A 22,292-nucleotide genomic window follows, 5' to 3' on the forward strand; every position below is an offset into this window, starting at 1 on the left:
AAAATGTCAAACAAAGCGGCACATACAATCTAGGATAAACATGCTAGAAGATAAAGGGTATTTTGATAACAAACAAATGATTTTACAGATATAGTCATTTGGTGGAAAAGGTGAAAAAGAAAACGTAAAAATAAATGAGCAAAACCATAAACACGCAATTAAAACACAAGCTTAAAAAGGGAAAATAAATGTAAAATTAGGGGCAAAATTGTTAGAAATAACAAAACCGAGGGCAGAGAGGTTATAAATACAATATTACATAGTCGGCAAAGCAAAAGCAGTAACAAATGACATTGAATTTGATTATAAAGTTAGGAGTAAAACAGGAGAAAAATAATGGATAAAATAGGCATATGATGATAAAAGGAGGGGCAAAATCAGAATAAAAATACAAAATTAAGGGCAAAATCGTCAGAAATAACAAAACTGAGGGCAAAGAGGTAACAAGTACAATATTACATAGTCGACAAAGCAAAAGCAACAACAGAAGACATTGAATTTGGTTATAAAGTTAGGAATAAAATAGGAAGAAAAATAATGGACAAAATTGGCGTATGATGATAAAAGGAGGGCCAAAATTGAAATAAAAATGTGTTAAACAAAACATTGTTTCTCCTACATTGGCATTTATATATATAGTAGATATATATATTTTCCATGGTGTCATTAGCATTTAATAAAAACTTATATAAATGTGTTTGTTCTACTTACATTTTATCAGCTTTTATCTATGTCCTTTCTATAGAGGTTTGTCTTGCTATATTTTTCTTCCTCACACTTTTGTAACATTTTCTATTTTCCATTCGATTCTAGTTCTTTATTGTTCTATCCATCTGTTAAAGAATTTATTTCCTTCAATAATGAAATGAAAAGTGGTAAGACACATCAATATATGAATAAAAATACACCTGAATATAACCAATCATTTTCGTTCCATTATCTTATTTGAATTTTTTGTTCAAAATAATTTCGAAAGTGTTGAGAAACATTCAAGAAAAAAAATTTCCTACACTACGCAACTACAAGAAAGAAAAGATGAGATATGTCGTAAAAGGAGATAAAGATATGCTCAATAAAGAGCAATTGCAAATAATGATATTCAAACAAATATATTGGAATTGAATGTTAAATCAGTGGATGATATTGATTTCCCTCAAATATTACATTAAAAAAATTGCACATTTCTTCTGCTGATAATAGGACCAATGAAATGGTGTTTGTGCAAGAAATTGGATCTTCTTCTAACATTAATATTCCTATAGTTACTCACCAAATCGGTGCACCAGTAATCTTGCCAACTAATTCTTTAAACTTCAATAGTCCTATAGAATATTTATCGCTTGAAATAAGAGCATCAACATCTTCTCAAAATAAGGAACAAATTTAAAAATAAGTCATACTTCTGTCGATTTTTTTAGTTTATTTTATTCCTCTTTATTTGATCATTATTTAAATATTTCATTATATGCCTCTTTGATTCCATAACAAAACAGAATCAACGTTCTGCTAGCTTTAAACAAATATTACAAAATATACCAATTGAAGCTAATTTGTTACCATCAGTGTCATTGTGTATATATTGTTAAGTAAAAAGATTCTATTATGAGAGCAATGGTTTCTATTGTGCTGATGGGACAATTTCATTGATTGCTAATGATGTTCTTGTTCAACTTTTTGGCCTATTTACTTCCAACTCAGCTGAATCTATTAAGTTCCTTACCTATGTGCGCACTTATATTAACAAATTTGCTTTTACATCATTCGAAGTTACATTTGATTGATATCTATGCAATAATAATAATAATAATAAAGGAATTTACATATTTCAAGCTCATGGACAAATCTATCATTATATTAATGATTTACTTCGTCTGGATAGACATCCTTCGTATTTGCAGCTCTATTTCTTTGATAATGAATATGAGCTAGAGAATCGTGTATATAATTCTGGAAGATTGAATCCGTCAATTATTGCAAAACTTATGGATATACTTCATATTAATCTATACTATACTATTTTCCGAACTCTTGGTGATGTACCCAATTTGGAGAACCACACAATTCATATTAGATCAGATATTGGTTTAGATCAACGTGTCTATAATGCTCAATCAGTTTCACAAGTAGCAGTTCTTTTGATTAAAAATAAAGATTCTGAGAGTTTAAGGGATTGAGATATTGTAGTGTTTAATTATACGGGTCAAAGTCGTATAGTTCAATTTTATTTTGGTTGTTATAATATACTACAATATCCGTTATTTTTTCATTTCAGTAATACAGGTTGGCATCAAGGCATACAAATAGTAAAGAAAGGACAACATTGTCACATGCTGAGAAAAGAACTACAATTGATCCTACACAATTGATCTCAGAAGATGACCTACTTACAAAAAAACAACAAGGTTGAATTCAATACTAATACTTTATATTTTTTATTCTACCCCCAAATTGTACCTCTTTCTAATATGTTAACTTTAAATTTCTATAGTCCTTAATAGAAAAAGGAAATAACTAACATTTTCATGCCATGAATATTATTGATACAAGTTACAAATCAGGAACAACAACAAATGTATATTGCTATTGTCTGGTCGTCTATTACAATAATTTGAAGTTAATATGTATATTAAAATTGAGACATCAAGATTGGATTACTTACGTAATAAATGGCAACATATTCGATTGGACGCATATTGATGTATTGTTGATAATATTTCCTTTGGACAAACTAATGCTTCCAAAGTTGGCAAGCATATTATTTTGCCTCCATAGTTCATTGGAGGCCCAAGAGATATGTGTAAGAGATATATAGATGCAATGGCTTTAATCCAACCTCTTGTAAAACCTGAAATTTTTTTAACTATAACATGTAATTCAAGTTGAAAAGAAATATTAGATGAGTTGGGACCACAGGAAGAAGCCCAAAATGGTCCAGACATAATCTCAGGTTTGTAATCTTGCAAACCCGAGATTACAATATGCCAAGATTGTTGCAAATATAAACTATATGGCATTTGATACAAAGACGCTTCTTGTAAACAATTTTCAAAACTGGTATCCTTATTCAACAAGCCATGCAAAGTAGCTGCCTTGCGAAATGCTGGTGCAATGATACCATCAACTATCTTGATATGATAAAATTATAAAAAGCCTCTAATGTGATTTAACAATATTTGCAGATAATATCTTTTACCTTCAAATATGTTTGCTTTAACAATCCACCCTATCACACTCATATTTTGTCTTGGAGCCCATATTTTGTCTTGTTGGTTTCAAACAAAAGCCTCAGAAAATTCTTTGTATAACAGATTGCGAGCATTTTTATCAACTTAATTTGTTACAAAAAATTCAGTTAATTTGATTTTGCTGATAAATCAGAACTTACAACATTGCTCAAGTCTTCATGTGCACGAAAAGTTACCATGTGTTGATCTTCAAGATGTAGATGTAAACTCTAGATTGATGGAAACATTTCATTTAGAGTAAATCCAAATATCCTCCACAGTCTTTAGGTAAAAAAACTCATTTAACTTATTGAAATTATTGAATTTCATCAATATCTTGTGATACATGATATAAAATAGGACCAATTATGAACTCACATCCACCTCTAGTTTTGACAAGTTTTGCATGATGGTATTGAGTTTCTCATCAATAAAGGGCTAAAGGGTTCTCCATTCCATGGTACGTCAGTCTCAGTCATCCATAATTGGTCTCGAGTATACAACTAGGTTTACAAAATTATATAAATTATAAATTAAATAATGAAAACATTAACTTTATGTAAATAATAATTTAAAACCATAAAGTTATTTGAATCAAGTATATAGTTCTCGCCATTAAAAGTATCTACTCAAATAGGCATTGAACTTAACCAGTTCTGTATGCAAATGAGAGTCTCGATGGTGGTTTGAGACAATAAACTTCGATAAGCATCCGAGACACGACTTCTAGTGCTAAACATTGACTCAAAGACAACCGTATTGATAGGAATAGCTAGAGCCACAATCAAACGAGCATCGAGTGAACGTTGTCCAGAACAAAAAATCTGATTTTTCCAAAATTTAAATCCCTAAATTCTTAAATTTAACAGCCTAAAAGTCGAAATTATTGAAATGCTAACAACAAATCACTTAAATAAATAACAAAGCATACACATTTCAAAAATTTCAAACCAGAATGTGACAATTAAATGATTTTGAAATCCTAAAATTCTACAAAAAAAAATTAAGCGAGTGGCTTACAAATACAATCGACTGATGAACTTCAAAAGGTGGCTCGCGATCACAAACGGCAAGGGAGATGAAGCACAGTGTAGAGAGGAGGGAGATAAACGGAGTTGCATGTGTTGGGTGAAAGTAAGGGGGGAAGAAGGGGATATTACGTTTTGGACCCCTTCTTCATATGGAACGACGTCGTTTAGTTACTTCAGTAAGGGGTCCAACGTTTTGGACCCTCTTATGAACAAAACGATGTCGTTCCTCTTGAACTAGAACGGCGTCGTTTTGATTATTTGATTTTTTTAAAAAAAAAAAAAAAGGTCGAACTCCAACTTCGACTCCAATTCTGATTAGGGAAGTCTGAATCCAACCCTGATTTTTTAAAACTCTGACTTTATCTAAATTGGAGTCTTGTCAAAATTCGAATGGAGTCAGAATGGCGGAGTTTTTGCCCACTCCTAGCTTTTTGTATCCTACTTCGTGTAGTGTAGTTGTCGTACATTGAACGGTTAAGTTCTAAGCCAATAATTCATTGGTTTAATTGGCATAGATGGTGGTTAAAAGTTTAAGTTGAATGAGGTTTTAAGGACTTAGCCTTTATTTGATTATTTAAACTATTTCATTTTATCTTATCTCGTCTCATCTAATTATTACAATTTTATCAAATTTTCACACAAAATATAAGAAACAATTTAACCTTTACAAATTTCAAAATAAAAATAATATTAAAAAAATTATATTCTAACAATATTTTATTCAACTTTCATCTCATTTCATCTCATATGTATAACTAAACGAGGCCTTAGAGCATTCTTATTGCTTAGGTAAGGCTAAAGTTAAAATCACATATTTTCTCTTTTGCCTATTATATTCAAGAGAGATTTTCACATTAAATTATCCATCTATTGGCCAAAATAATAATAAAATATTATTAATTAAATATTTTTTATAATTTTTTTTATCTAATTTATTTTTCTCATATTTTACAATTCAAATCCATTGTAAATTATATGAACCCAAGCACCTATATTTATATATATAATAATTAGTGGTACAACTATTATGTAACAACAAAATGAGGGAGAAATTAATATAAACTAATCAATAAAAGGTGAATAGTAACCATACAAATATAGAGTTACTATAGCAAGCGAGAAATTTGCCTTTTGCCTCTTCCAATGTAGACCATTTTTAAGGAATTGTTAGCCAACTTTTAGTTTGCATTATCTTTGGTCCCGTTTGGATAGTAAAAGTGTTTCATCTCATCTCATCTTATTATTACAATTTTTTCAAATTTTCATACAAAATATAATAAAAAATTCAAAATTTTCAAATTTCAAAACAATAATAATATTAAAAAATAATATTTCAATAATATTTTATTTAACTTTCATCTCAATTTACTATCCAAACAGCAACTTAACAATGTAAATGCTCTTAGAAGCTTTCAATTTGACTTTCTTGACTAAGCAAGAATGGAGACTTATTCATAATCAAGTTGCTTTATTCTATAAAGTTTTCAAAACAATATACTTTCCACATTATATTTTTTCTCTTTAGACTTGGCCTTAATTCCTTCTTATATTTGGCATAGTATATGTGAAGCTAAACAAGTGTTGAAATCACATTGTTTTTGGATAATTGGTAAAGAAGATCATATCCGTATATGGGATGTTAGTTGGTTGCCAAACTCTAACAGCAAAAGAGTGATTACCCGCTGCAATACATTGGCAGCAGATGCATGTGTTGCTAAGCTATTGGATCATACTTCTTCTGGTATTTGTTATTTTTGCAACGAGGATGTTAAGGCATTACAAGAAAAGTCACTATTTTCGACGACCTTATATCGCCGCAAAAGGTATAAACATCACCGCCAATAAGTATTTGCTACTATTATCCCCTGCCAGTATTTGGTCGCAATTGTTGAGTGAGGAAAAAAAATCACGGCGCGAGTTATCATAGCGGTAAATACATTTTAGCGGTGACAAATTGTGGCCGCTAAAACTCTAATAGTGCGTCGGAAAAGATTTATGTAAGATGTTGATATCAAAGTAGAATTGGTTTTTGTGGCGACAAATTAGTTTTTTGCGGCGGCAATTTGTCGCCGCAATAAGTTATGTTATGCCTCTTAGCTGCGACTATAGGTTGCCGCAAAAAAACGTTTCTACTAAATTATCTAATTTACAATTATTTACCATTTCAGCCTTTTTTATTTTTTAAACACCTGTAGTCCCCCATTAGATACAATAGCCTACGCGTGTAATAGATCAACATATTCCCTAATAAGCATACAATATCATGAATTAATTGTTTACATGATATAGATGTTTCAAATACCCCCAACATGTATCGGTATATCATTCATTCATAATAAAAAGTGCTATTTGAAATTCACCCCAACATCCCACATTAATGGATCAATGTAAGTTTACATGTGTACTCCTCAACTTTATTGTGTAACAAGGATTTCCTAAGCAAGTCTTGATCATCATAGAAGCTGCCTTCTTTATCTCAAAACCTAATAGTATAGCTCTTCATTTGAAAATTAGAAGATTTTCATGTTGCCTTCTTCATGTTGACGCCAGATTTTTTCTAAAATTGCAAAACAGTATATTTGCGACCAAATTTTACCCGCCGGTAATAAACTTAGCTGGAAAAACTAATTTTTCTTGTAGTGAGGATACATTTCATTTTTTATTTTTGTAAATATTGCTCTCATATAATTCATATATGGGAGTACTTTGCTATGGGTCGAGTGTAATCCATCCTCCTTTTTATTTGTTCAAGTGAAAATTTGTCTTCCATTCCTTAAAAATATCATCCAATTTTCACTTGCATTAATATAATAGATCACGTTGCTGATATTCAGTCGCGGACATAGAAATCTCGAGAGAATCATTGGTTAATGACTTGGTTCACGGGCCTGCTTGCAGGACTACCAATTTCAACAGTTACATGCACAGTTTGACACACTGGTCTAGGCAGTGATGCACCTTGATGATACTAATCTCCTTTCGAGATCTCTGATTATTTGGTGGTGGAGTTTTTGGTATCGAACTTTAATGTAGGTAGGTGTAATAAGCTGCTGTGCAGGGGTGTAATGTTGCAAGGGGAGTAGTGAAGGAGATCTAGAACCAAGTAGTCCAGAAGCTCTTCCTAAACTGATGATCATCAATCATGATAAATATCGTGTAATTGTTTTGTAATTATCAATCATGGCTTGTAATTTTGTGTTTTGTAATGTAATGTATAAAATATCAAATAATGTAATATATATGTAGCAGTGAGTTGCATTATCTGTTGCATATATTTTATATGATAAATATAGAATTTCTATTTTTTTTAGTCGCATTTAGTTGAAAAGATAAATAGTTGTTCTATATGAAAAATATGTTTTTAAATTACAGAAGCCCATTGGGCTGATATTGGTTTCTAGTTTTTTTTTTTTTTTTTTAAATTAACAGTATTTTTAAAAAATAGACCAAAAGTCAACAGAAATTGAATTTTGAGCTGGCCCAACTCCGATCAGAGTTCCAAACTCCAAGCCCACTTCTAAACTCTGATTGAAATCACAATTCAACTCCTATCAAAGTCAGAATCGGAGCCTAAACTTGCTTTCGATTCCTATCGGAGTATAGAAATGGGCTTTCCACTCCGACTCGATATCTTTATTTTTCAAAAGACAACAAACTGTTATAAACCATCTTTAATTGTATGACCACATTTAACTAGCCATCAAATGCATAGTGCTAGTCGTCAAAAGCATAGTTAGCTAGCCGTCAAATGCATAGTGCTAGTCGTCAAAAGCATAGTCTCTTTTGTAACCCTATATATATGGGTATATTGATGTTATATGATATACAGATCAATAAGAGAATTTCCTTTCTCGCTCTCTCTCAATCTTTTGAAACTCTCTCATTTCCATTGAGTTCATAACACGTTATCAGCACGATTCTCGTGATCTTCCTCCTCTTTCCCAACTCCATTTTCTTCCTCGGAAAAAGTGGAAATTGGAGGTGAAACTGCAAGCCGAAACATATATTGAACACGGACTGTCGTTCAGTTTTTTTTTTTTTTTTCTCCTTTCTCAGATCTGGTGCTTGTTCGTTGGCTTCCTCCGTTGAATTTCTTTTTAGTTTCTCCTGAGCATCCAACAAGATGATCTATGAGTTTCCATTGGTAGCCGTCCCGTACGCTCGGATCCTCCGGTTTATTCTGGGTATTGGCAAATCGGGAAGGAGTTGCAGCTCGGTGCTGCTCGATAACGGGTCCTGCCCTGCCGATTCAAAGCATAGACGACGTCCATGGCAGTTATAGTCTTACGGCGAGCATGCTCTGGCCCTGGCCTGATACAGTTCGAGGCTCAACAATTAAAGTTGACCGGACGATACATCTGCAGTAGTCATCACAGACCGCAGAGATTCTGCAGTTGTATAGATCCAATGAAAATAGATCCGGCAGATGCAGCTTTAATTTACATAAGAATTGGTCTTTTGTATAAAAGGACTTGGTTTTCCTTGCTACAAACAGAGACTTTGTTTCATCTCTACGTTGGCCGGTGTGCAAACAAAATCAATGACAGAGAGTAAAGGGGAAATCGGACGGCAACATGGGAGGATTTTTTTCTGGGTCTCAGCATGTTGTTCCTCTTCGTCGGTGCTTATGTACTCGGAGGTGGCTTTTGAGACTTAAAGCAAGAGGTGCCGGCTGTACCAGTGGATCATCTCGGGGAGAGCTCGGAAGGGGGGTCCTGTTCGGGACTCTCAGGTGGCTCTACCCAGCCCTTCGTGATGGCTGCGAACGGACGGCCGGGCTGGTTGGCCTGAAGGAGCAGGTCTTCTTTGTCGGCCATGACTGGGGAGTTATGATTGCCTGGAACCCAACCTCAGATCTAGAGGAAGGCTTCAGAGCTTCGTTTGGTAATGATTATTACTTTGGCAGGTTTCAGGAACACGGAGAAGCTGAAGAAGATTTCACTTGTGCCGATACCGCAACACTAATGAAGAAGTTCTTTTCTATATTTGGTCCAAATCCTCCCTAATATCTTTCTTCAAATCACGGCTTTTTGCTGTGTTGTGAGTTTGTTTCAGTTCAGACTTGCCTGAGCACTACTGGAACCCATTTAGAAAAGTAGGGATAAGACTTTAAGACTTTTTAACAAAGTCTTTAAAAGTGACTCACTAGACAGAGAAAAAGAAAAGTGGGGCAGCAGGTTTTTGGCTTCTTTTCAAAATGAAATGGAGACATATTCACGTGACTCTTGGGAAAAACGTTTGGAGCTTTTTCCAAATCAAAAAGCAAAGTTTTCTTCCCCTTTTTCATTTTGGACGGATTTACTTTTAGAAATACATGGGACCCTTACTATTTTTGTTTTTTGTTTTTATTCAAACAACTTGCGATGAATAGAAAGCAGGTGGAGGAGTCAAGCATTTGGTTACGTTGGAGGATTAAAGTCAACAGCTATCACAGGTATTATTTGATAAATTATTGAATCCGAGATTACAGGTATCACCTCAGCATTTGGTTACATTGGAGCATTTGAAGACCAAGATCACAGGTATCACGATGATAAGATTAAATGATCTTCTACTTCAAATTTCTGAAGTCAGTAATCTTCAACTTCAAATAAGTTTTTAATATATTATTTATAATTGCTGAAGTGAATATTTATGGTTATATTCATTATTATTATTTGATAAATTCTATGTTTATTTACATAGTTTAGATACAAGTTTTATTTATTCTTTTATACTTGTTATAAATTATTGATCTGAGAATGGAAATGGAGCATCCTTGAAGGATCGCCCTAAATTAATAATAACTTTTGAGTATCTCATAGTTTAAATGATTGATACTTGTAACAAAACCTCATTATGATTTATGCACCTGAAATTACATAATTGAAATTGTGGAAAGAATATATATTTGAATGAACGTCTCGAATGTGCTCCTGAAGTAGCAATATCGAGTATGCTCCTGAAGTAGCAATATGAAATACAAACGTTCACAATATATTCTAAATTTGTATCAGGTCTTTCAGTGACTGAGCAAAATAATGAGCTTTTGATAAGAATCATTAATCACGTCTTACTAGATCTACATCATTCCCTGAAGTGAATGATAATGAATTTATATCATTCTATTCCCTGAAGTGAAAAGAATGATGCGTTTCATTCAAAGAAACTAAGAGATTGGACGTGATAATGAATATCTTTTTAGGCCAGAAGCTCGTATTGGAAAAGCTGTAAGCTTTCTCTTTGAGATGATATTATACAAATTATTGAATCAAATATTATAATGCATCAAAAGGTGATATGATTCAAAATATTTGTATCTTTTCATGGTTATCTTGATAATCCAAAATCAATTACGATAAGTCGAATGATTTTCATATGGACGTCCATAAAAGAACCAGAAGATTCTTTTACTATAAAGTCTTACTACCAGAAGTGGAAAGAAAAATTTGCCAGAAGCAAATAAGATGAAATAATTCGACGTTATCTTAATTATCATATGTGAACCAGAAGTTCAGATGATAATTAAATTTTGGATGCAATAAGATAAAAATGTCTCATATTCTAGCTGCTAAAATCCCAGTGAGAATTGAAGTCCCTGTATGACAATTAAGAAATTCAGCAGTCTAAAGACATGTCTAAAGGCATGTGAGACGTATTGATACAAAAGATAGAGCATCTCAAAAGAGAAAGGCACAAATAATTTGGTGCTCTTGAAGATGCCATACCCACAAAACAAGCAATAAAGTCCATCCAAATTCTCTGTATAAAATTCTCCTATATAAACTCTTGAAGAGTGCCTCCTGAAGAGGTTTTTCATGAAAATGTCTTCCCTTGAAGAGGGATAAGTACCTGAAAATAACGAAATCTCGATACATTTCATGAATATTGGAGAAATTATGAATAGAAATAAAATCGTTGTCGACAACATATTTTCATATGAGATGGCAATTGATATTACTAGAAGTAATGATGAAAGTGAATCAAGAACCGTCGAAGAATACGACATAAAATATTAGCCAAATTTGAAAGAAACAATTTCTGCAGAATTGATTCACTAGTAAAATATGATGCATCGGGACTTATAGTCCAAACACCTAAAGAGGTGATGCTTGTTGAATGTCAATGGGTATTTATAGAAAGGAAATAAAAATGTGATATATAAATCACGAGTCAATTTCTCAATTCCTGAAAAATTGATATCACTAGTTAAATGTGATAAATATGGACATGAAGTCCAAACACCTAAAGAGGTGATTTTTGTTAAATATCAGTGGATATTTATATACATGATATAAAAAGCCTGAAACTTTTAATATGAAAATGTGATATAGAAATCACAAATTAGTTTCTTGAAAAAACAATATTGATACGCTTTTAAAGTGGTTGAAATCATATTGAGATTTTTATTAGCTTGAAAGTTATCGAGAGTTTGGATATGCATGATTAACTGCATATTTATATGGATCATTGGATCATGATATATATATGAAAATCCCTGAAGGATAGAAAATGCCTGAAACTTCTAATCTGAATACATCTAGAAATATGTATTCTATTAAGTTTCAAAAATCCTTATATGATCTAAAGCAATCCAAATGCAAATGGAAACAAGCTATTATTGCAGTTTATATATATGATTTAAATGTCATTGAGGCTCCAAAAGAGCTCATGAAAACTGCACATATTTGAAATATAAATCTGAAACCCTTGCGGCTTCAAGGGAAAGATGGATGATATTATTAGTTCTGAAATACCTTCTTTTAAATACAATTAGTATTTCAGATTCATATTATGGGTTTGATAAGAAGTGTGCATTATTAAAGAAGAAATAAAAGGGAGCACACAGAATATCTACCAGATGATAGATACACAAATATGAATATTTGTGAAATATTATTTTATTATCTTGAAGAAAAAATTACAGAAATTTGAGGCACTTTGCCTCATTCTTCAAACGCTTTTGTTCTTCAAGAATCTGCATGGCATCCTTATCTAAAGGGGTGGGCAATCGAAAAGAAGATTTAAGCAAGGATTTTAAATTCTTATTCTCTTGTTTTATTGCTCATATCTTCATGTTGGACTCCAGAAGAAGTCGCTGAAGGATAGCAATATTCTCGTGGAGTTTGTCAACTCCACAAGTTCTAGATTGCAGTCGCTGAGAAAATGCGACAATGGATGATGAGTATCGGGTACCGAGACTCACAAGCTCATAAATAGCTTCATTATCTGACTTATGAGTCAGATCATTATATTGCATGATAGCACCTGTGGTAGAAGCAGGAACAGCTGATGAATGAGGTGCAGAATACCTCATATATTGACTCTGAGAAGATTGTTGAGCCATTGCAGAAAGAGATTGCAGGATAAGAATGCAGAAAGAGATTGCAAAGTAAAAATGCAGTATGATTACAGAAAAGTGAAGAAGATGAGATGCGAATGAAGATGAGCTGAATATCTCTTTTATAGAGAAAATTATGATACAGCATCTCTCGTGAAGCAAGAGAAAAGAAACGAAATATAGCTTCATAGCTCTGCGGCGCCTAACAACTGCGGCGCCTGACAGCACGCCTGACACCTACAGAAGAGTTGAAAATCCGCGGTGCTTGTCTGATCTAAAAAGCTGGCCACCGTTTTTATTGAAAAATGAGGTTAGCGGTTTAATGTTGATGAATTCTCCACTAACTGTGTTATTTACAAGAACTCCAGAAGAGTACAACTCCAGAAGAGTAGCGATGAGCAGAAAGATCCAGTTGTGATTATTTTTGGATCAAATCCACAGTTAGTTGGATGTACAGATGCAAATTATCTTTCAGATCCACACAAGAAGATCATTGCAATTCATGAGAAGAAAGTTAAAATTGATGTCAAGCATTACCAACTGCAACATTTGAGAAGATTATGCAGAACATTGGAATGCGGAGGTTTGAAAACCTGTTATCATACACTTTTCAGGAAAAGTAATGTCTTGAAGACTTGTGCTGATTGTACTCTTTTTCCTTCGCTAAGGTTTTATCCCACTGGGTTTTTCTTTGCAAGGTTTTAATGAGGCAATCCTAAAGCACTCGACGGTACACATGAATACTGTACTCTTTTTCCTTCGCCATTGATTTTTTTCCCACAGGGTTTTTCCTTGACAAGGTTTTAACGAGGCATATTCTTTAAATATGGTCATCCAAAGGGGAAGTGTTATAAACCATCTTGAATTGTATGACCACATTTAACTAACTGTCAAACGCATAGTGCTAGTCGTCAAAAGCATAGTTAGCTAGCCGTCAAATGCATAGTGCTAGTCGTCAAAAGCATAGTCTCTTTTGTAACCCTATATATATGGGTATATTGATGTTATATGATATATAGATCAATAAGAGAATCTCCTTTCTCGCTCTCTCTCAATCTTTTGAAACTCTCTCCTTTTCATTGAGTTCATAACACAAACCAAATTTTAGCATCTCCCCCCATCTTTTTCCTACCAAACTCTTATTCCTCAAAACAAACCAAATTTTAACATTGGTCATAGTCATCAGTTATAAGAATACATACATATTTCACAAATATATTTCTAATTTGGAAGTTCCTCTAAACTAGGAAATAACATTAAAGGATCATGCTTGGTGGAAATCCTCTACCGATCAATGCAAATCTTCTTCTTTTTTTTTCACTTTTTCTTTCACCATTTAAAAGAAAAAATTACATATTCATTTAAAAACAAATACTTAATAACTAAGTAAAAAAAAAAAATTAAAAAACATTTCGGTAGAGTAAATCCTCTGTGAAACTAGTATTTTCCAACATTAAAATGGTATAAAAGTCTCTCCATTATTCCTGCGAAGTTTCAAATGGTACGACGCAATTTTCAAATAGCAACTAGCGAGTACAAAGTTGTACGAACTGATAATATGTATTAGAAATCTGATGCAAGTACTGAGGTGTAGTACGTTTTTTAGGCAGAGTACCGATTTAAAAGTGTTGCTGTGGCTATATAAGATGAAATATCTTTCACCATTGACATCACCAAATTGTTGGGAAAGAGGCAAGAAAGTCCTGTAAATTAAAGGTGGATGAGTCTTACAGGGGCAACATGAGATCACATGCATGTGGGCATTCTTATTATTCACATGACACCCTTTCTGCTTGTGTTCATGTGACCAGTAAATGTGTTCTCAGGTCGCCCCTGCAGGACTTCCTCCACCGCACCGCATGATCATGATCACAGTATGCAATCGGCTTGATGGTTTTGCGATGCCGATGATCATAGCTTAATAGCCCAGTCAGCAAGGTATTATAACAATTTCCATGTTGATTACTTAATTACATTTAGCTAATTTCATAACACAACTGCTTTTCGGCATATTCATTACTACAGCAACTCAGATTGTCTGTCCGTACATTTTTTAAATAAGCAAAATAAGCTTGTCTGTCCATACTTGACTACTAGAACTATTCAAAATGTGATTTAAAGCAAAATACTTGCCTCAGATTCTATGGCAAGTAGGTCATCTTCCCCAACTCCCTTCCAAATCCCACCGATCATGAGATGGCCTTCCTTCCATTAATGGATTTCTCTTGCTGGGTGAGAAGGTCTGTCACAGATGGGATTTCTTCCTCCGTAACATCTGGATTTGATAAACTTAGTGAGTGAAGCTTTCCAGATATCTCAAACAGATAGATTTCTCCAATAAACTAAGATAGATGGAGGGCCAAATCCTAAGCTGCTTGTTTCCTGGAGCTGATACGTAAAGACATTGACGCAGGAGATAAAAAAGAATGGTTTTGGATCCATTTGTTTCTGTTGGAGAAACTCTGGATTCATCTGTGCTGAATCTCTGTGTAGCCAAGGCTTCAGTCCCTTGAGATTTCCAAAAGGCCAAGCAAACAAAGAAGGAAGGTGCTCAATTTGGAAAATGTCTTGCCTATGTAGTCTGAAGATGTGTGGTTGAATTTCAATCACATATTTTCACAAAAACTTGCCTAATAGGCTGCAGAAATTCGAAATTCTGCTGCCCGACAGATTAGAAGCTTCCTAATCTGTCCCAAGTCCTATTTCCAGTATTTAAACCACATAATACCTTCCATATTTAACTAAGTAAAATTCACTTATAAAAAAAAAAAAAAAACTAAGGAAAGTCTTTGGCCTATGAATATGCACAAAAGCTCGACTTTTGTGTGGAGAAAACATTCCATACATATATATATAAGGTCAACTATCCTGAACTACTTGGGCACCAAGCTGGCGCCACAAGCTGTCCAATGTGGACAGCAAGCCACTAGCATAACCCACTTACTACCATGTAAAACCAAGGCCCGAAAATTCAAAAAATCCAACAATAGCAATATATAAATCTTAAATCACACAATTTTAAAGACAAATCTGGCCCATGGGCCCTTGTTGAAGTTCAACCAAAACTTGGAATCTAGGACTTGTGGTGACAGTTAGGGGTTATTTTAAATTTTTGTACACAAAATTTTTTTAAGCTTTTATTTATTTATTTATTTTTAGGGATCGGAGAGAGTTTTTGGTTTTTGTTAAGCTCAACTATGCAAATTTGCTAGAAATGAAGAGCATGGTTAAACATAATTGATACATGGCAAGAAAATAATGGAAGAGTACCTTCAACCACATCGTTGGTCATCTTGGCATCGGGGTGTACGTATCTGCGGGCAATCTTGAATCAGATGTCCTAGTTTCCCACACTTGAAGCATGTGTTGGTTCCCATCAAGCACTTCCCCATGTGCATCTTGCCGCAAGTCTGACACGTGGTATGTTGTCCGGTAGCCTTCTGTTGTGGCTTATTGTTCTGTGGTGGCTTCTGACCACTACTCTGGAAGGGCTTCTTGCTTTGGCTTTGCTCGGTAATCTGTTGCTTACGTTTTTTCTTATCGAATTGCTCCTCTCTCGACTGCAGATACTCCTCTAAGATCATTGCCCTGTCCACTAGCGCATCAAAATTCCCTAATTTCAGTGCAATTAATCTATCAAGAATTTGTGGATGCAGTCCTCTCTCAAATTTCTGAGCCTTCCTTGACTCGTCTGGGATCAGATAGGGGGCAAAGCGTGAAAGTTCGATGAACTTTAATGCATATTGATGTATAGACATATCGCCTTGTCTCAAATCAGCAAACTCTCGGGCCTTGGCCTCTCTAAAGACCTCAGGGAAGAATTGGTCCCTGAATACCTGCTTAAATCGTGTCCAGGTAATTGGGGATTCTTCACCAAGCTCTTGCTTTATCAGCTTTCTGGTATAGATCCACCACACGTCAGCCACATCAGCCAGATTGTATGTGGCAAATTCAACCATCTGCTCCTCAGTACAGTTGATGGCCTGAAAAATCTTCTCCAACCTGCTTATCCAGTTATCAGACTCCATTACATCAGCTTTGCCATCGAACATAGGGGGATGCAGGTGGCAGAACTGATCAAACTTACTTTCCCAATGTGCCTGTCCAGCATACACGGCTGGTCCATTGGTAAAAGCCTTGAATAGCTGTGTGGTGGCATCTACAAGGGCTTCGGGATCCCTCAGAGCCCTCCTATGATCCTCATTGCACACATCTAGGGATTCATCTTGGTGTGCGTTTGGGTGATTCCTGGTGGTAGGCGCCATTTTTTAAGTGCCTACATTGAGTAGTTTTAGCAATTGTGAGATTAAAAAACAGAAAATAACAACAATCAATTCTAACTTGACTCTTTGCAAGCCAAGTTTCTTTTTCTTTCTTAGGTTTAGAAATCTACAGAATCTCTTGAGCCTGGACTTTGATACCAGAATTGTAAGGTCCCTTCCCCTAGGATTAGGAATGTCGCTCACATAATATCACATACGAGACAGGTATAAAAGATTCCATAAATGTTTAAAAAAGGCTAAAATTTTCATAAATAAAAGTCATAAGGAAGCACTTAATAAAAAACCATAGTCTTTTGCTTTCCAAAAAGTTCCATATTTAGCAAGAAAATACATAAATAAATTATTGAGAATTTCATAAAACTAATGCCTCATTTGTTTTCGCAGATGAGATGAGATGAAAAGTTTTCTGAAAACAAACAAGGCATAAGTCTGGTCTTGCCATAATCGCTATAAGATACTCCTAACCTGTGGACTCATCATCAAATACTTCCTCAGCTAGACAATCAAAACATAAAAACAGAAGTGTGTTGAATGCTTAGCAAGCAGCATATCAAACGGTAAACATTGCCACAACTTAATTAAATTTTTGCCTTTGAACAATATGCATAAATCTAAACATCTACAACACATTACATGCAAAATGTCATTACACATGATTACACACTATGTGCAAGGGTTGGCATCTTGACAATAAGGATTCCACTCAAGGAATTGGGCGAAATCCCATAATAAAGGAGATGAACATCACCGGGTGCACATATAATGAGCCATTCTTGGCATTGTCATCTGCCCCATTATCTGTTATTCGTGATCACAGGACATACAATCATTCAATCAATTTTATTTTCTTTCCTTTTACCTTTTCTTTTCTTTCTTTTATGCATTCATAATCACTACTAAATGTATATAGATCATCGCATAGAAGAAGCATTCATAAAATTTCATTTGCATTCGCATGCTTTTATAATAGAGAGTGCATCAAAAGAACTATAAATGGATATGCTTTACCATATAGTAATTAAACACAACATGTGATTAAAAAAAATCACATTTATACTAAAGAAATAAAAACACGTTCATGAGTCCATCATACAAAATAAATAAAGACATTTTATATACACATCGAACAAACAGTGTTTTGATTGCAATTACTTACCTCTTAGCTTCAAGAACAAATGAGTGAGTCAACAATCACCTATAAACACACACATTAACATGTCAATCCCTAATCAAATTATTACTATTTAGCTAAGGAATGAACTTTCAATTAAGGGTGTAATTTGATGAGATTTCCAGCAAGCTATACTGGGTCTTTGGTTCTAAAATTCTCTCTTTTGGTGTTAGTTGTTGTGCTGTCCATTTAGTTCTAAAATTCTCTCTTTATTTAGTTGTAATTTAAGGGCAGCAACTAGATGTGGATATCTGATTTTCGAGCAATGAATTCAGCAATGCTATGTGTTGTCTGTGAGATTATCATTAGTGCATGTTTCCAAACCTTAAGCCATATCTAACAGAGACAAAAATTTCAAATTCAGGGCTTCTTGGTATTGCTGCCAGCAATCCGTTCTTAATGAATTTGTTAAATAATCTATCGCTTAGCATCTAAGTTTGGAGTATCATGAATCTTGATGGATCTTTTGCATAAAACTTGTATGAAGGAACAAGGGTTTCTGGCATTAAATTCAATGTTTTCAAGAACGGTCCTTACCCCCTATGTGAGTCGAGTTTATCTCCTCTATCAAACGAATGCAAAAAATAGTAACACAAAATTATTCCTCTCCTAATTTTTCTGTTCAACTAAATAAAGTAAAGAAGTCCATGATTTACTTACCAAAAAAATCAAACGAACGCAAGGGAAAACTCATTGTTTGGAAGACTACAAGGTAGTGGTAGTTGACTCAAAACTAAGGTCCAAATCCAAAAAGTAGCCTGGGTTGATTAAAATATATATATATATACAATTTGCACCCTTTAACTACCAGACGTTTTAAACTCACTCCAAACTACCAAATTGATATTGCAACCCCAAACTACCAAAAAATTGCAAGGTGCACCCTTGCTAAAATGACACTGAAGATTGTTTGAATCACCTATTTCCCATCCATCTTAATGGTCATTATTCCCATACTGATAGTTGGAGGATGCAAAGTTTATTTTCTTCTTTAATTAAAATCCCAAGTTTCAAAATGATTGTCAAAATAGTAAGTGCTAAGTCAAATAACAAATTGTGTTATTCTCATGGGCTTCCACGTCGAGCAATCTAGGAAAATGGGCTTTCATAGGATACTTGCTGTAGAGGCAAGAGAATTTGAACTCTCGGTTGACAATGGGGGTCTTTTATTTGTTTGATTGAAAGATGTCAAGAGATGCCACTTGTTAGGTTGCTGGGGTGGGAGAACATTGACTGGCTGATGATCACGATGGAGGATCTTATTTGAAGCGACAAGATGATTATTTTGTCAAAAGCAACAAAGGATGGTAATAAAACTTTCATTGCCTAAAAAGGTATACTTCCGGTGTACCTGGCTTATGCCTATCTTTATATCAATAAAATTTCTTATTACTTATAAAAAATTAAAAAAAAATAAAAATTCATTGCCTAAAAAAGTGCAAATAGGTATGAGTGGTTTGCGGTGATGGCAACATATAGGTGTGATGGTTAGAGGAGCTCTATTGTCTTTCCTGAGGGACACAAAATGGAAGGATAAAGATGCTCTTTATCAGTTTGACCTAGAATTAGGAAATGTTATCTGAATAGGATCCCCCCTCTCATTGAGTAGTTAAAATGGAAGGATGGAGATGCTCTATTGTCAGTCGCTAAAAGAGTTAAGAAAAAAGTCCTCACCTTGGGTTTTGAAAACTATAGAGGATATTCGTCGATGTGGTGGGACTTTCTTGTAATGGTTATGAGGAAGCACTTGAGCAAATGTTTAGAAGCATTGAAGCAAGTCTTGAGGATGGAAAGTCCTTAGCCTCTACTTCCAAATTGGGTATAAAGGCAATACGGAGTTAAGAAGGTTGTAGCCCTCCATTAACCATGACTAAAGGTGTGCAAATCATGGCACCTAAAGGTAGGATTAATTTTGGGCATATCAGTCCACACCATGAAGCGGTTTGGGTTTAATTAGGAGTTTGCAAATCTTAATAGCTAATGGTACGATTAATTGTGGGCACATCAGTCCACACCATGAAGTGGTTTGGGTTTGATTAGGGAAGCAGTCCTCAATATTGGTTTTACTTGTGGAGAGTTCAGGGTGCTTTTTGGGGCCTTATGAGGAGTTCAGTATGTAGCTTGTAGTGTTTGGTGTTGGAAAATATCCAGAGGGGTAGTATATTTCTGGGAAATAGGACCTGGTGGGTTTAGGGCATAGTTTGGTACCCTTTTTTTTTTTTTTCCTTTTCCATTTATATGTGGTTCTCTTGTATATTTTTTGTGTACTTGGGTGCACCTTTTGGCTTTTAATGAATTTCTAGTACTTATTAAAACAAACACATTGTTTTGGGTACAAACTTTTATTCCATCAATTCATGGATCTACCTACAGCCATGTCAAACTCATTTTTTATTTTTTTTGATAAGTAAACAAAGTTTATTAATAGAGACAGGCATAGCCCAAGTACACAAGACAGCCATGTCAAACTATACAACATCCTAACCAAGATAAACACTAAAAGCATTCTCCAAACCATACCAGCATGTCAAAATCTACCCACAAAAAACTGCATATCCTTCTAGGATAGAATGCTAATAAGAAACCAAGTCTCATATACTTTACAACATAGATGGAACTCACACTTTGAACCAAAGTATCATTATCAAAAGAGAAACAAGGAACTAGCTTCGTTCTCACGGCAACTGCAGGTTCCTTCAGACTTTCCCTTCAGATAGAGCTAAATCATAATATATCATCTTCAAAACCAAATCATTCTGATTCTAATAGAAAAATGCTTGGGTGCCCTCCAAATTGCCTCCCAAGAGTGCCCCCTAGTGTATTTTTTTTTTAATGTTTAAAAAAGTTACCACTAGTGAATTTGTGCGTGCATGTGTGTTTTAACATTAAAAAAAACAAAAAATCAAAATACACTAGGGGGACACTTTTGGAGGGCATCCTAGCATCACCGTTTCTAATAATAGCATTATAACCCAAACTGAATACAACCCCTAATTGCATAAACTACACAAAATTTAAAAAAAAATAAAAATAAAAACTCTGCATGCATAAACTGATCAGATCACATAGTGTATTATGATTTTGAGGATTAAAGATTTAACCGAATTAGTATCCAATAGTCTTAAGATTTCTGGATCAATGGTTGGGTCTTTAACAATTAGGCAATTAGGAACCACGTCATGAGTTCAAATCATGGAGGGGTGACCCATAGGCTGGATTAAAATGCCTTGGTACTATATATGAGCATAGTGTTAAGTCATTGAATACTGATAGATGAGTGAAGCCGCCAAAATGAAAATGGCTACCACCGGATTAGTGTCAGTAGAGTGGGCTGCCGTAGGGGTTGCCCGTCATGTCGGTTTCAGAAGCATAGTAGAATATTATAATCCTGAGGATTAAAGGTATGAAAATTTATACTTATCATCCTCACATCATACACCAACACATTATTTATTTAAACACACATATTTACACGGGCCACCACAAAATCTGCATACTCAAATTCATATGAAATTCTCGATCTTTTACAAACCCAATAACAATATGCCAACCACAAGATAGATTCAGAAAATATAGTAAAAAGAAAAATTCATTAAATAAAACAAAATACAAAAAAAGGAGCATACCTTTGTGTTCCCGGGCAATCGTGATCATGTACGTTAACAGTAATCGGGTAAATCAGATCCCTCTTCCAAAACATTCCACCTAAATTTAACCAAACATGTCAAAAACGTAAAGCAGAAAGAAAGAAGCGAGTTCACAATGAAACAGAAGGCGTTTTGAAGAAATTTGTGTTTGATTGTGCCTGTGCTTTTTGGTTACATGCTGAGTCGAAAAAGGAGAGTGATGCAGCGAAGGGAGCAGTTGTGGCATGCCCTTAAGGATTCGCTTTACTAAAAGAGACCGACTTCAAAGAGAGTTATAACAAGAAGGAAAGAGTACACCGTGGCAGTGGCCTTCGCTGCCACGGGTGTATCTCGATTTGTTTTTCGTAATTATTTAATCATTTAATATCGTAATTATTTAATACGATATTATCTCGATTTGTTTTTCGTGATTATTTAATTTTTAAAATAATTTATTTTATAATTTTTATTCTCAAAAATATAATTTATTTTATAAATAAATATCTATATTTTACATTCATTCATATACAAATAAAAAAACGTAAAAATTAGCTCTCAAAATCTATAGCTCTTTTTTATTTTATTTTATATATAACCTTTAAAATTTATCTGTATTTCCAAATCTTTTTTTTATTAT

At 34.1% G+C, this 22,292-nt stretch overlaps 2 protein-coding genes and 1 long non-coding RNA gene across 5 annotated transcripts; 2 read left to right on the forward strand and 1 right to left on the reverse strand.

Moving 5' to 3' along the window:
• Positions 1 to 8,829: 8,829 nt before the first annotated feature.
• LOC122291115 lies at positions 8,830 to 9,261 on the forward strand. Its single transcript, XM_043098763.1, has one exon. It carries the CDS (start codon positions 8,830 to 8,832, stop codon positions 9,259 to 9,261), a length of 432 nt encoding a protein of 143 aa, XP_042954697.1.
• A 5,115-nt stretch (positions 9,262 to 14,376) lies between these two features.
• LOC122292087 lies at positions 14,377 to 16,555 on the forward strand. Its single transcript, XR_006236847.1, has 2 exons — positions 14,377 to 14,513; positions 15,735 to 16,555. It is a non-coding gene; the product is annotated as an uncharacterized LOC122292087 (long non-coding RNA).
• On the reverse strand, positions 14,515 to 21,924 carry LOC122292086. 3 transcript variants are annotated; one of them, XM_043100296.1, is made up of 5 exons: positions 21,852 to 21,909; positions 21,656 to 21,734; positions 18,015 to 18,053; positions 15,846 to 16,851; positions 14,515 to 14,850 (listed from the first exon to the last, which is right to left on the reverse strand). In XM_043100296.1, the coding sequence occupies exon 4, from the start codon at positions 16,838 to 16,840 to the stop codon at positions 15,848 to 15,850; it is 993 nt and encodes a 330-aa protein (XP_042956230.1). In that variant the 5' UTR covers positions 16,841 to 16,851; positions 18,015 to 18,053; positions 21,656 to 21,734; positions 21,852 to 21,909; the 3' UTR covers positions 14,515 to 14,850; positions 15,846 to 15,847. The 3 variants fall into 3 exon arrangements, with proteins under 3 accessions (XP_042956230.1, XP_042956229.1, XP_042956228.1); XM_043100295.1 differs by lacking the exon at positions 18,015 to 18,053 and having other exon boundaries at positions 21,852 to 21,924; XM_043100294.1 differs by lacking the exon at positions 18,015 to 18,053 and having other exon boundaries at positions 21,835 to 21,901.
• Between the last annotated feature and the right edge of the window lie 368 nt (positions 21,925 to 22,292).

Source organism: Carya illinoinensis, chromosome 13 (assembly GCF_018687715.1).
Source record: "Carya illinoinensis cultivar Pawnee chromosome 13, C.illinoinensisPawnee_v1, whole genome shotgun sequence".
Classification (NCBI taxonomy): Eukaryota; Viridiplantae; Streptophyta; class Magnoliopsida; order Fagales; family Juglandaceae; genus Carya; species Carya illinoinensis.

Coding starts and splice junctions, on each gene's coding strand:
- LOC122291115 (XM_043098763.1), top strand. CDS start 8,830: ATGGGAGGATTTTTTTCTGGGTCTCAGCATGTTGTTCCTCTTCGTCGG.
- LOC122292086 (XM_043100295.1), bottom strand. CDS start 16,840: ATGGCGCCTACCACCAGGAATCACCCAAACGCACACCAAGATGAATCC.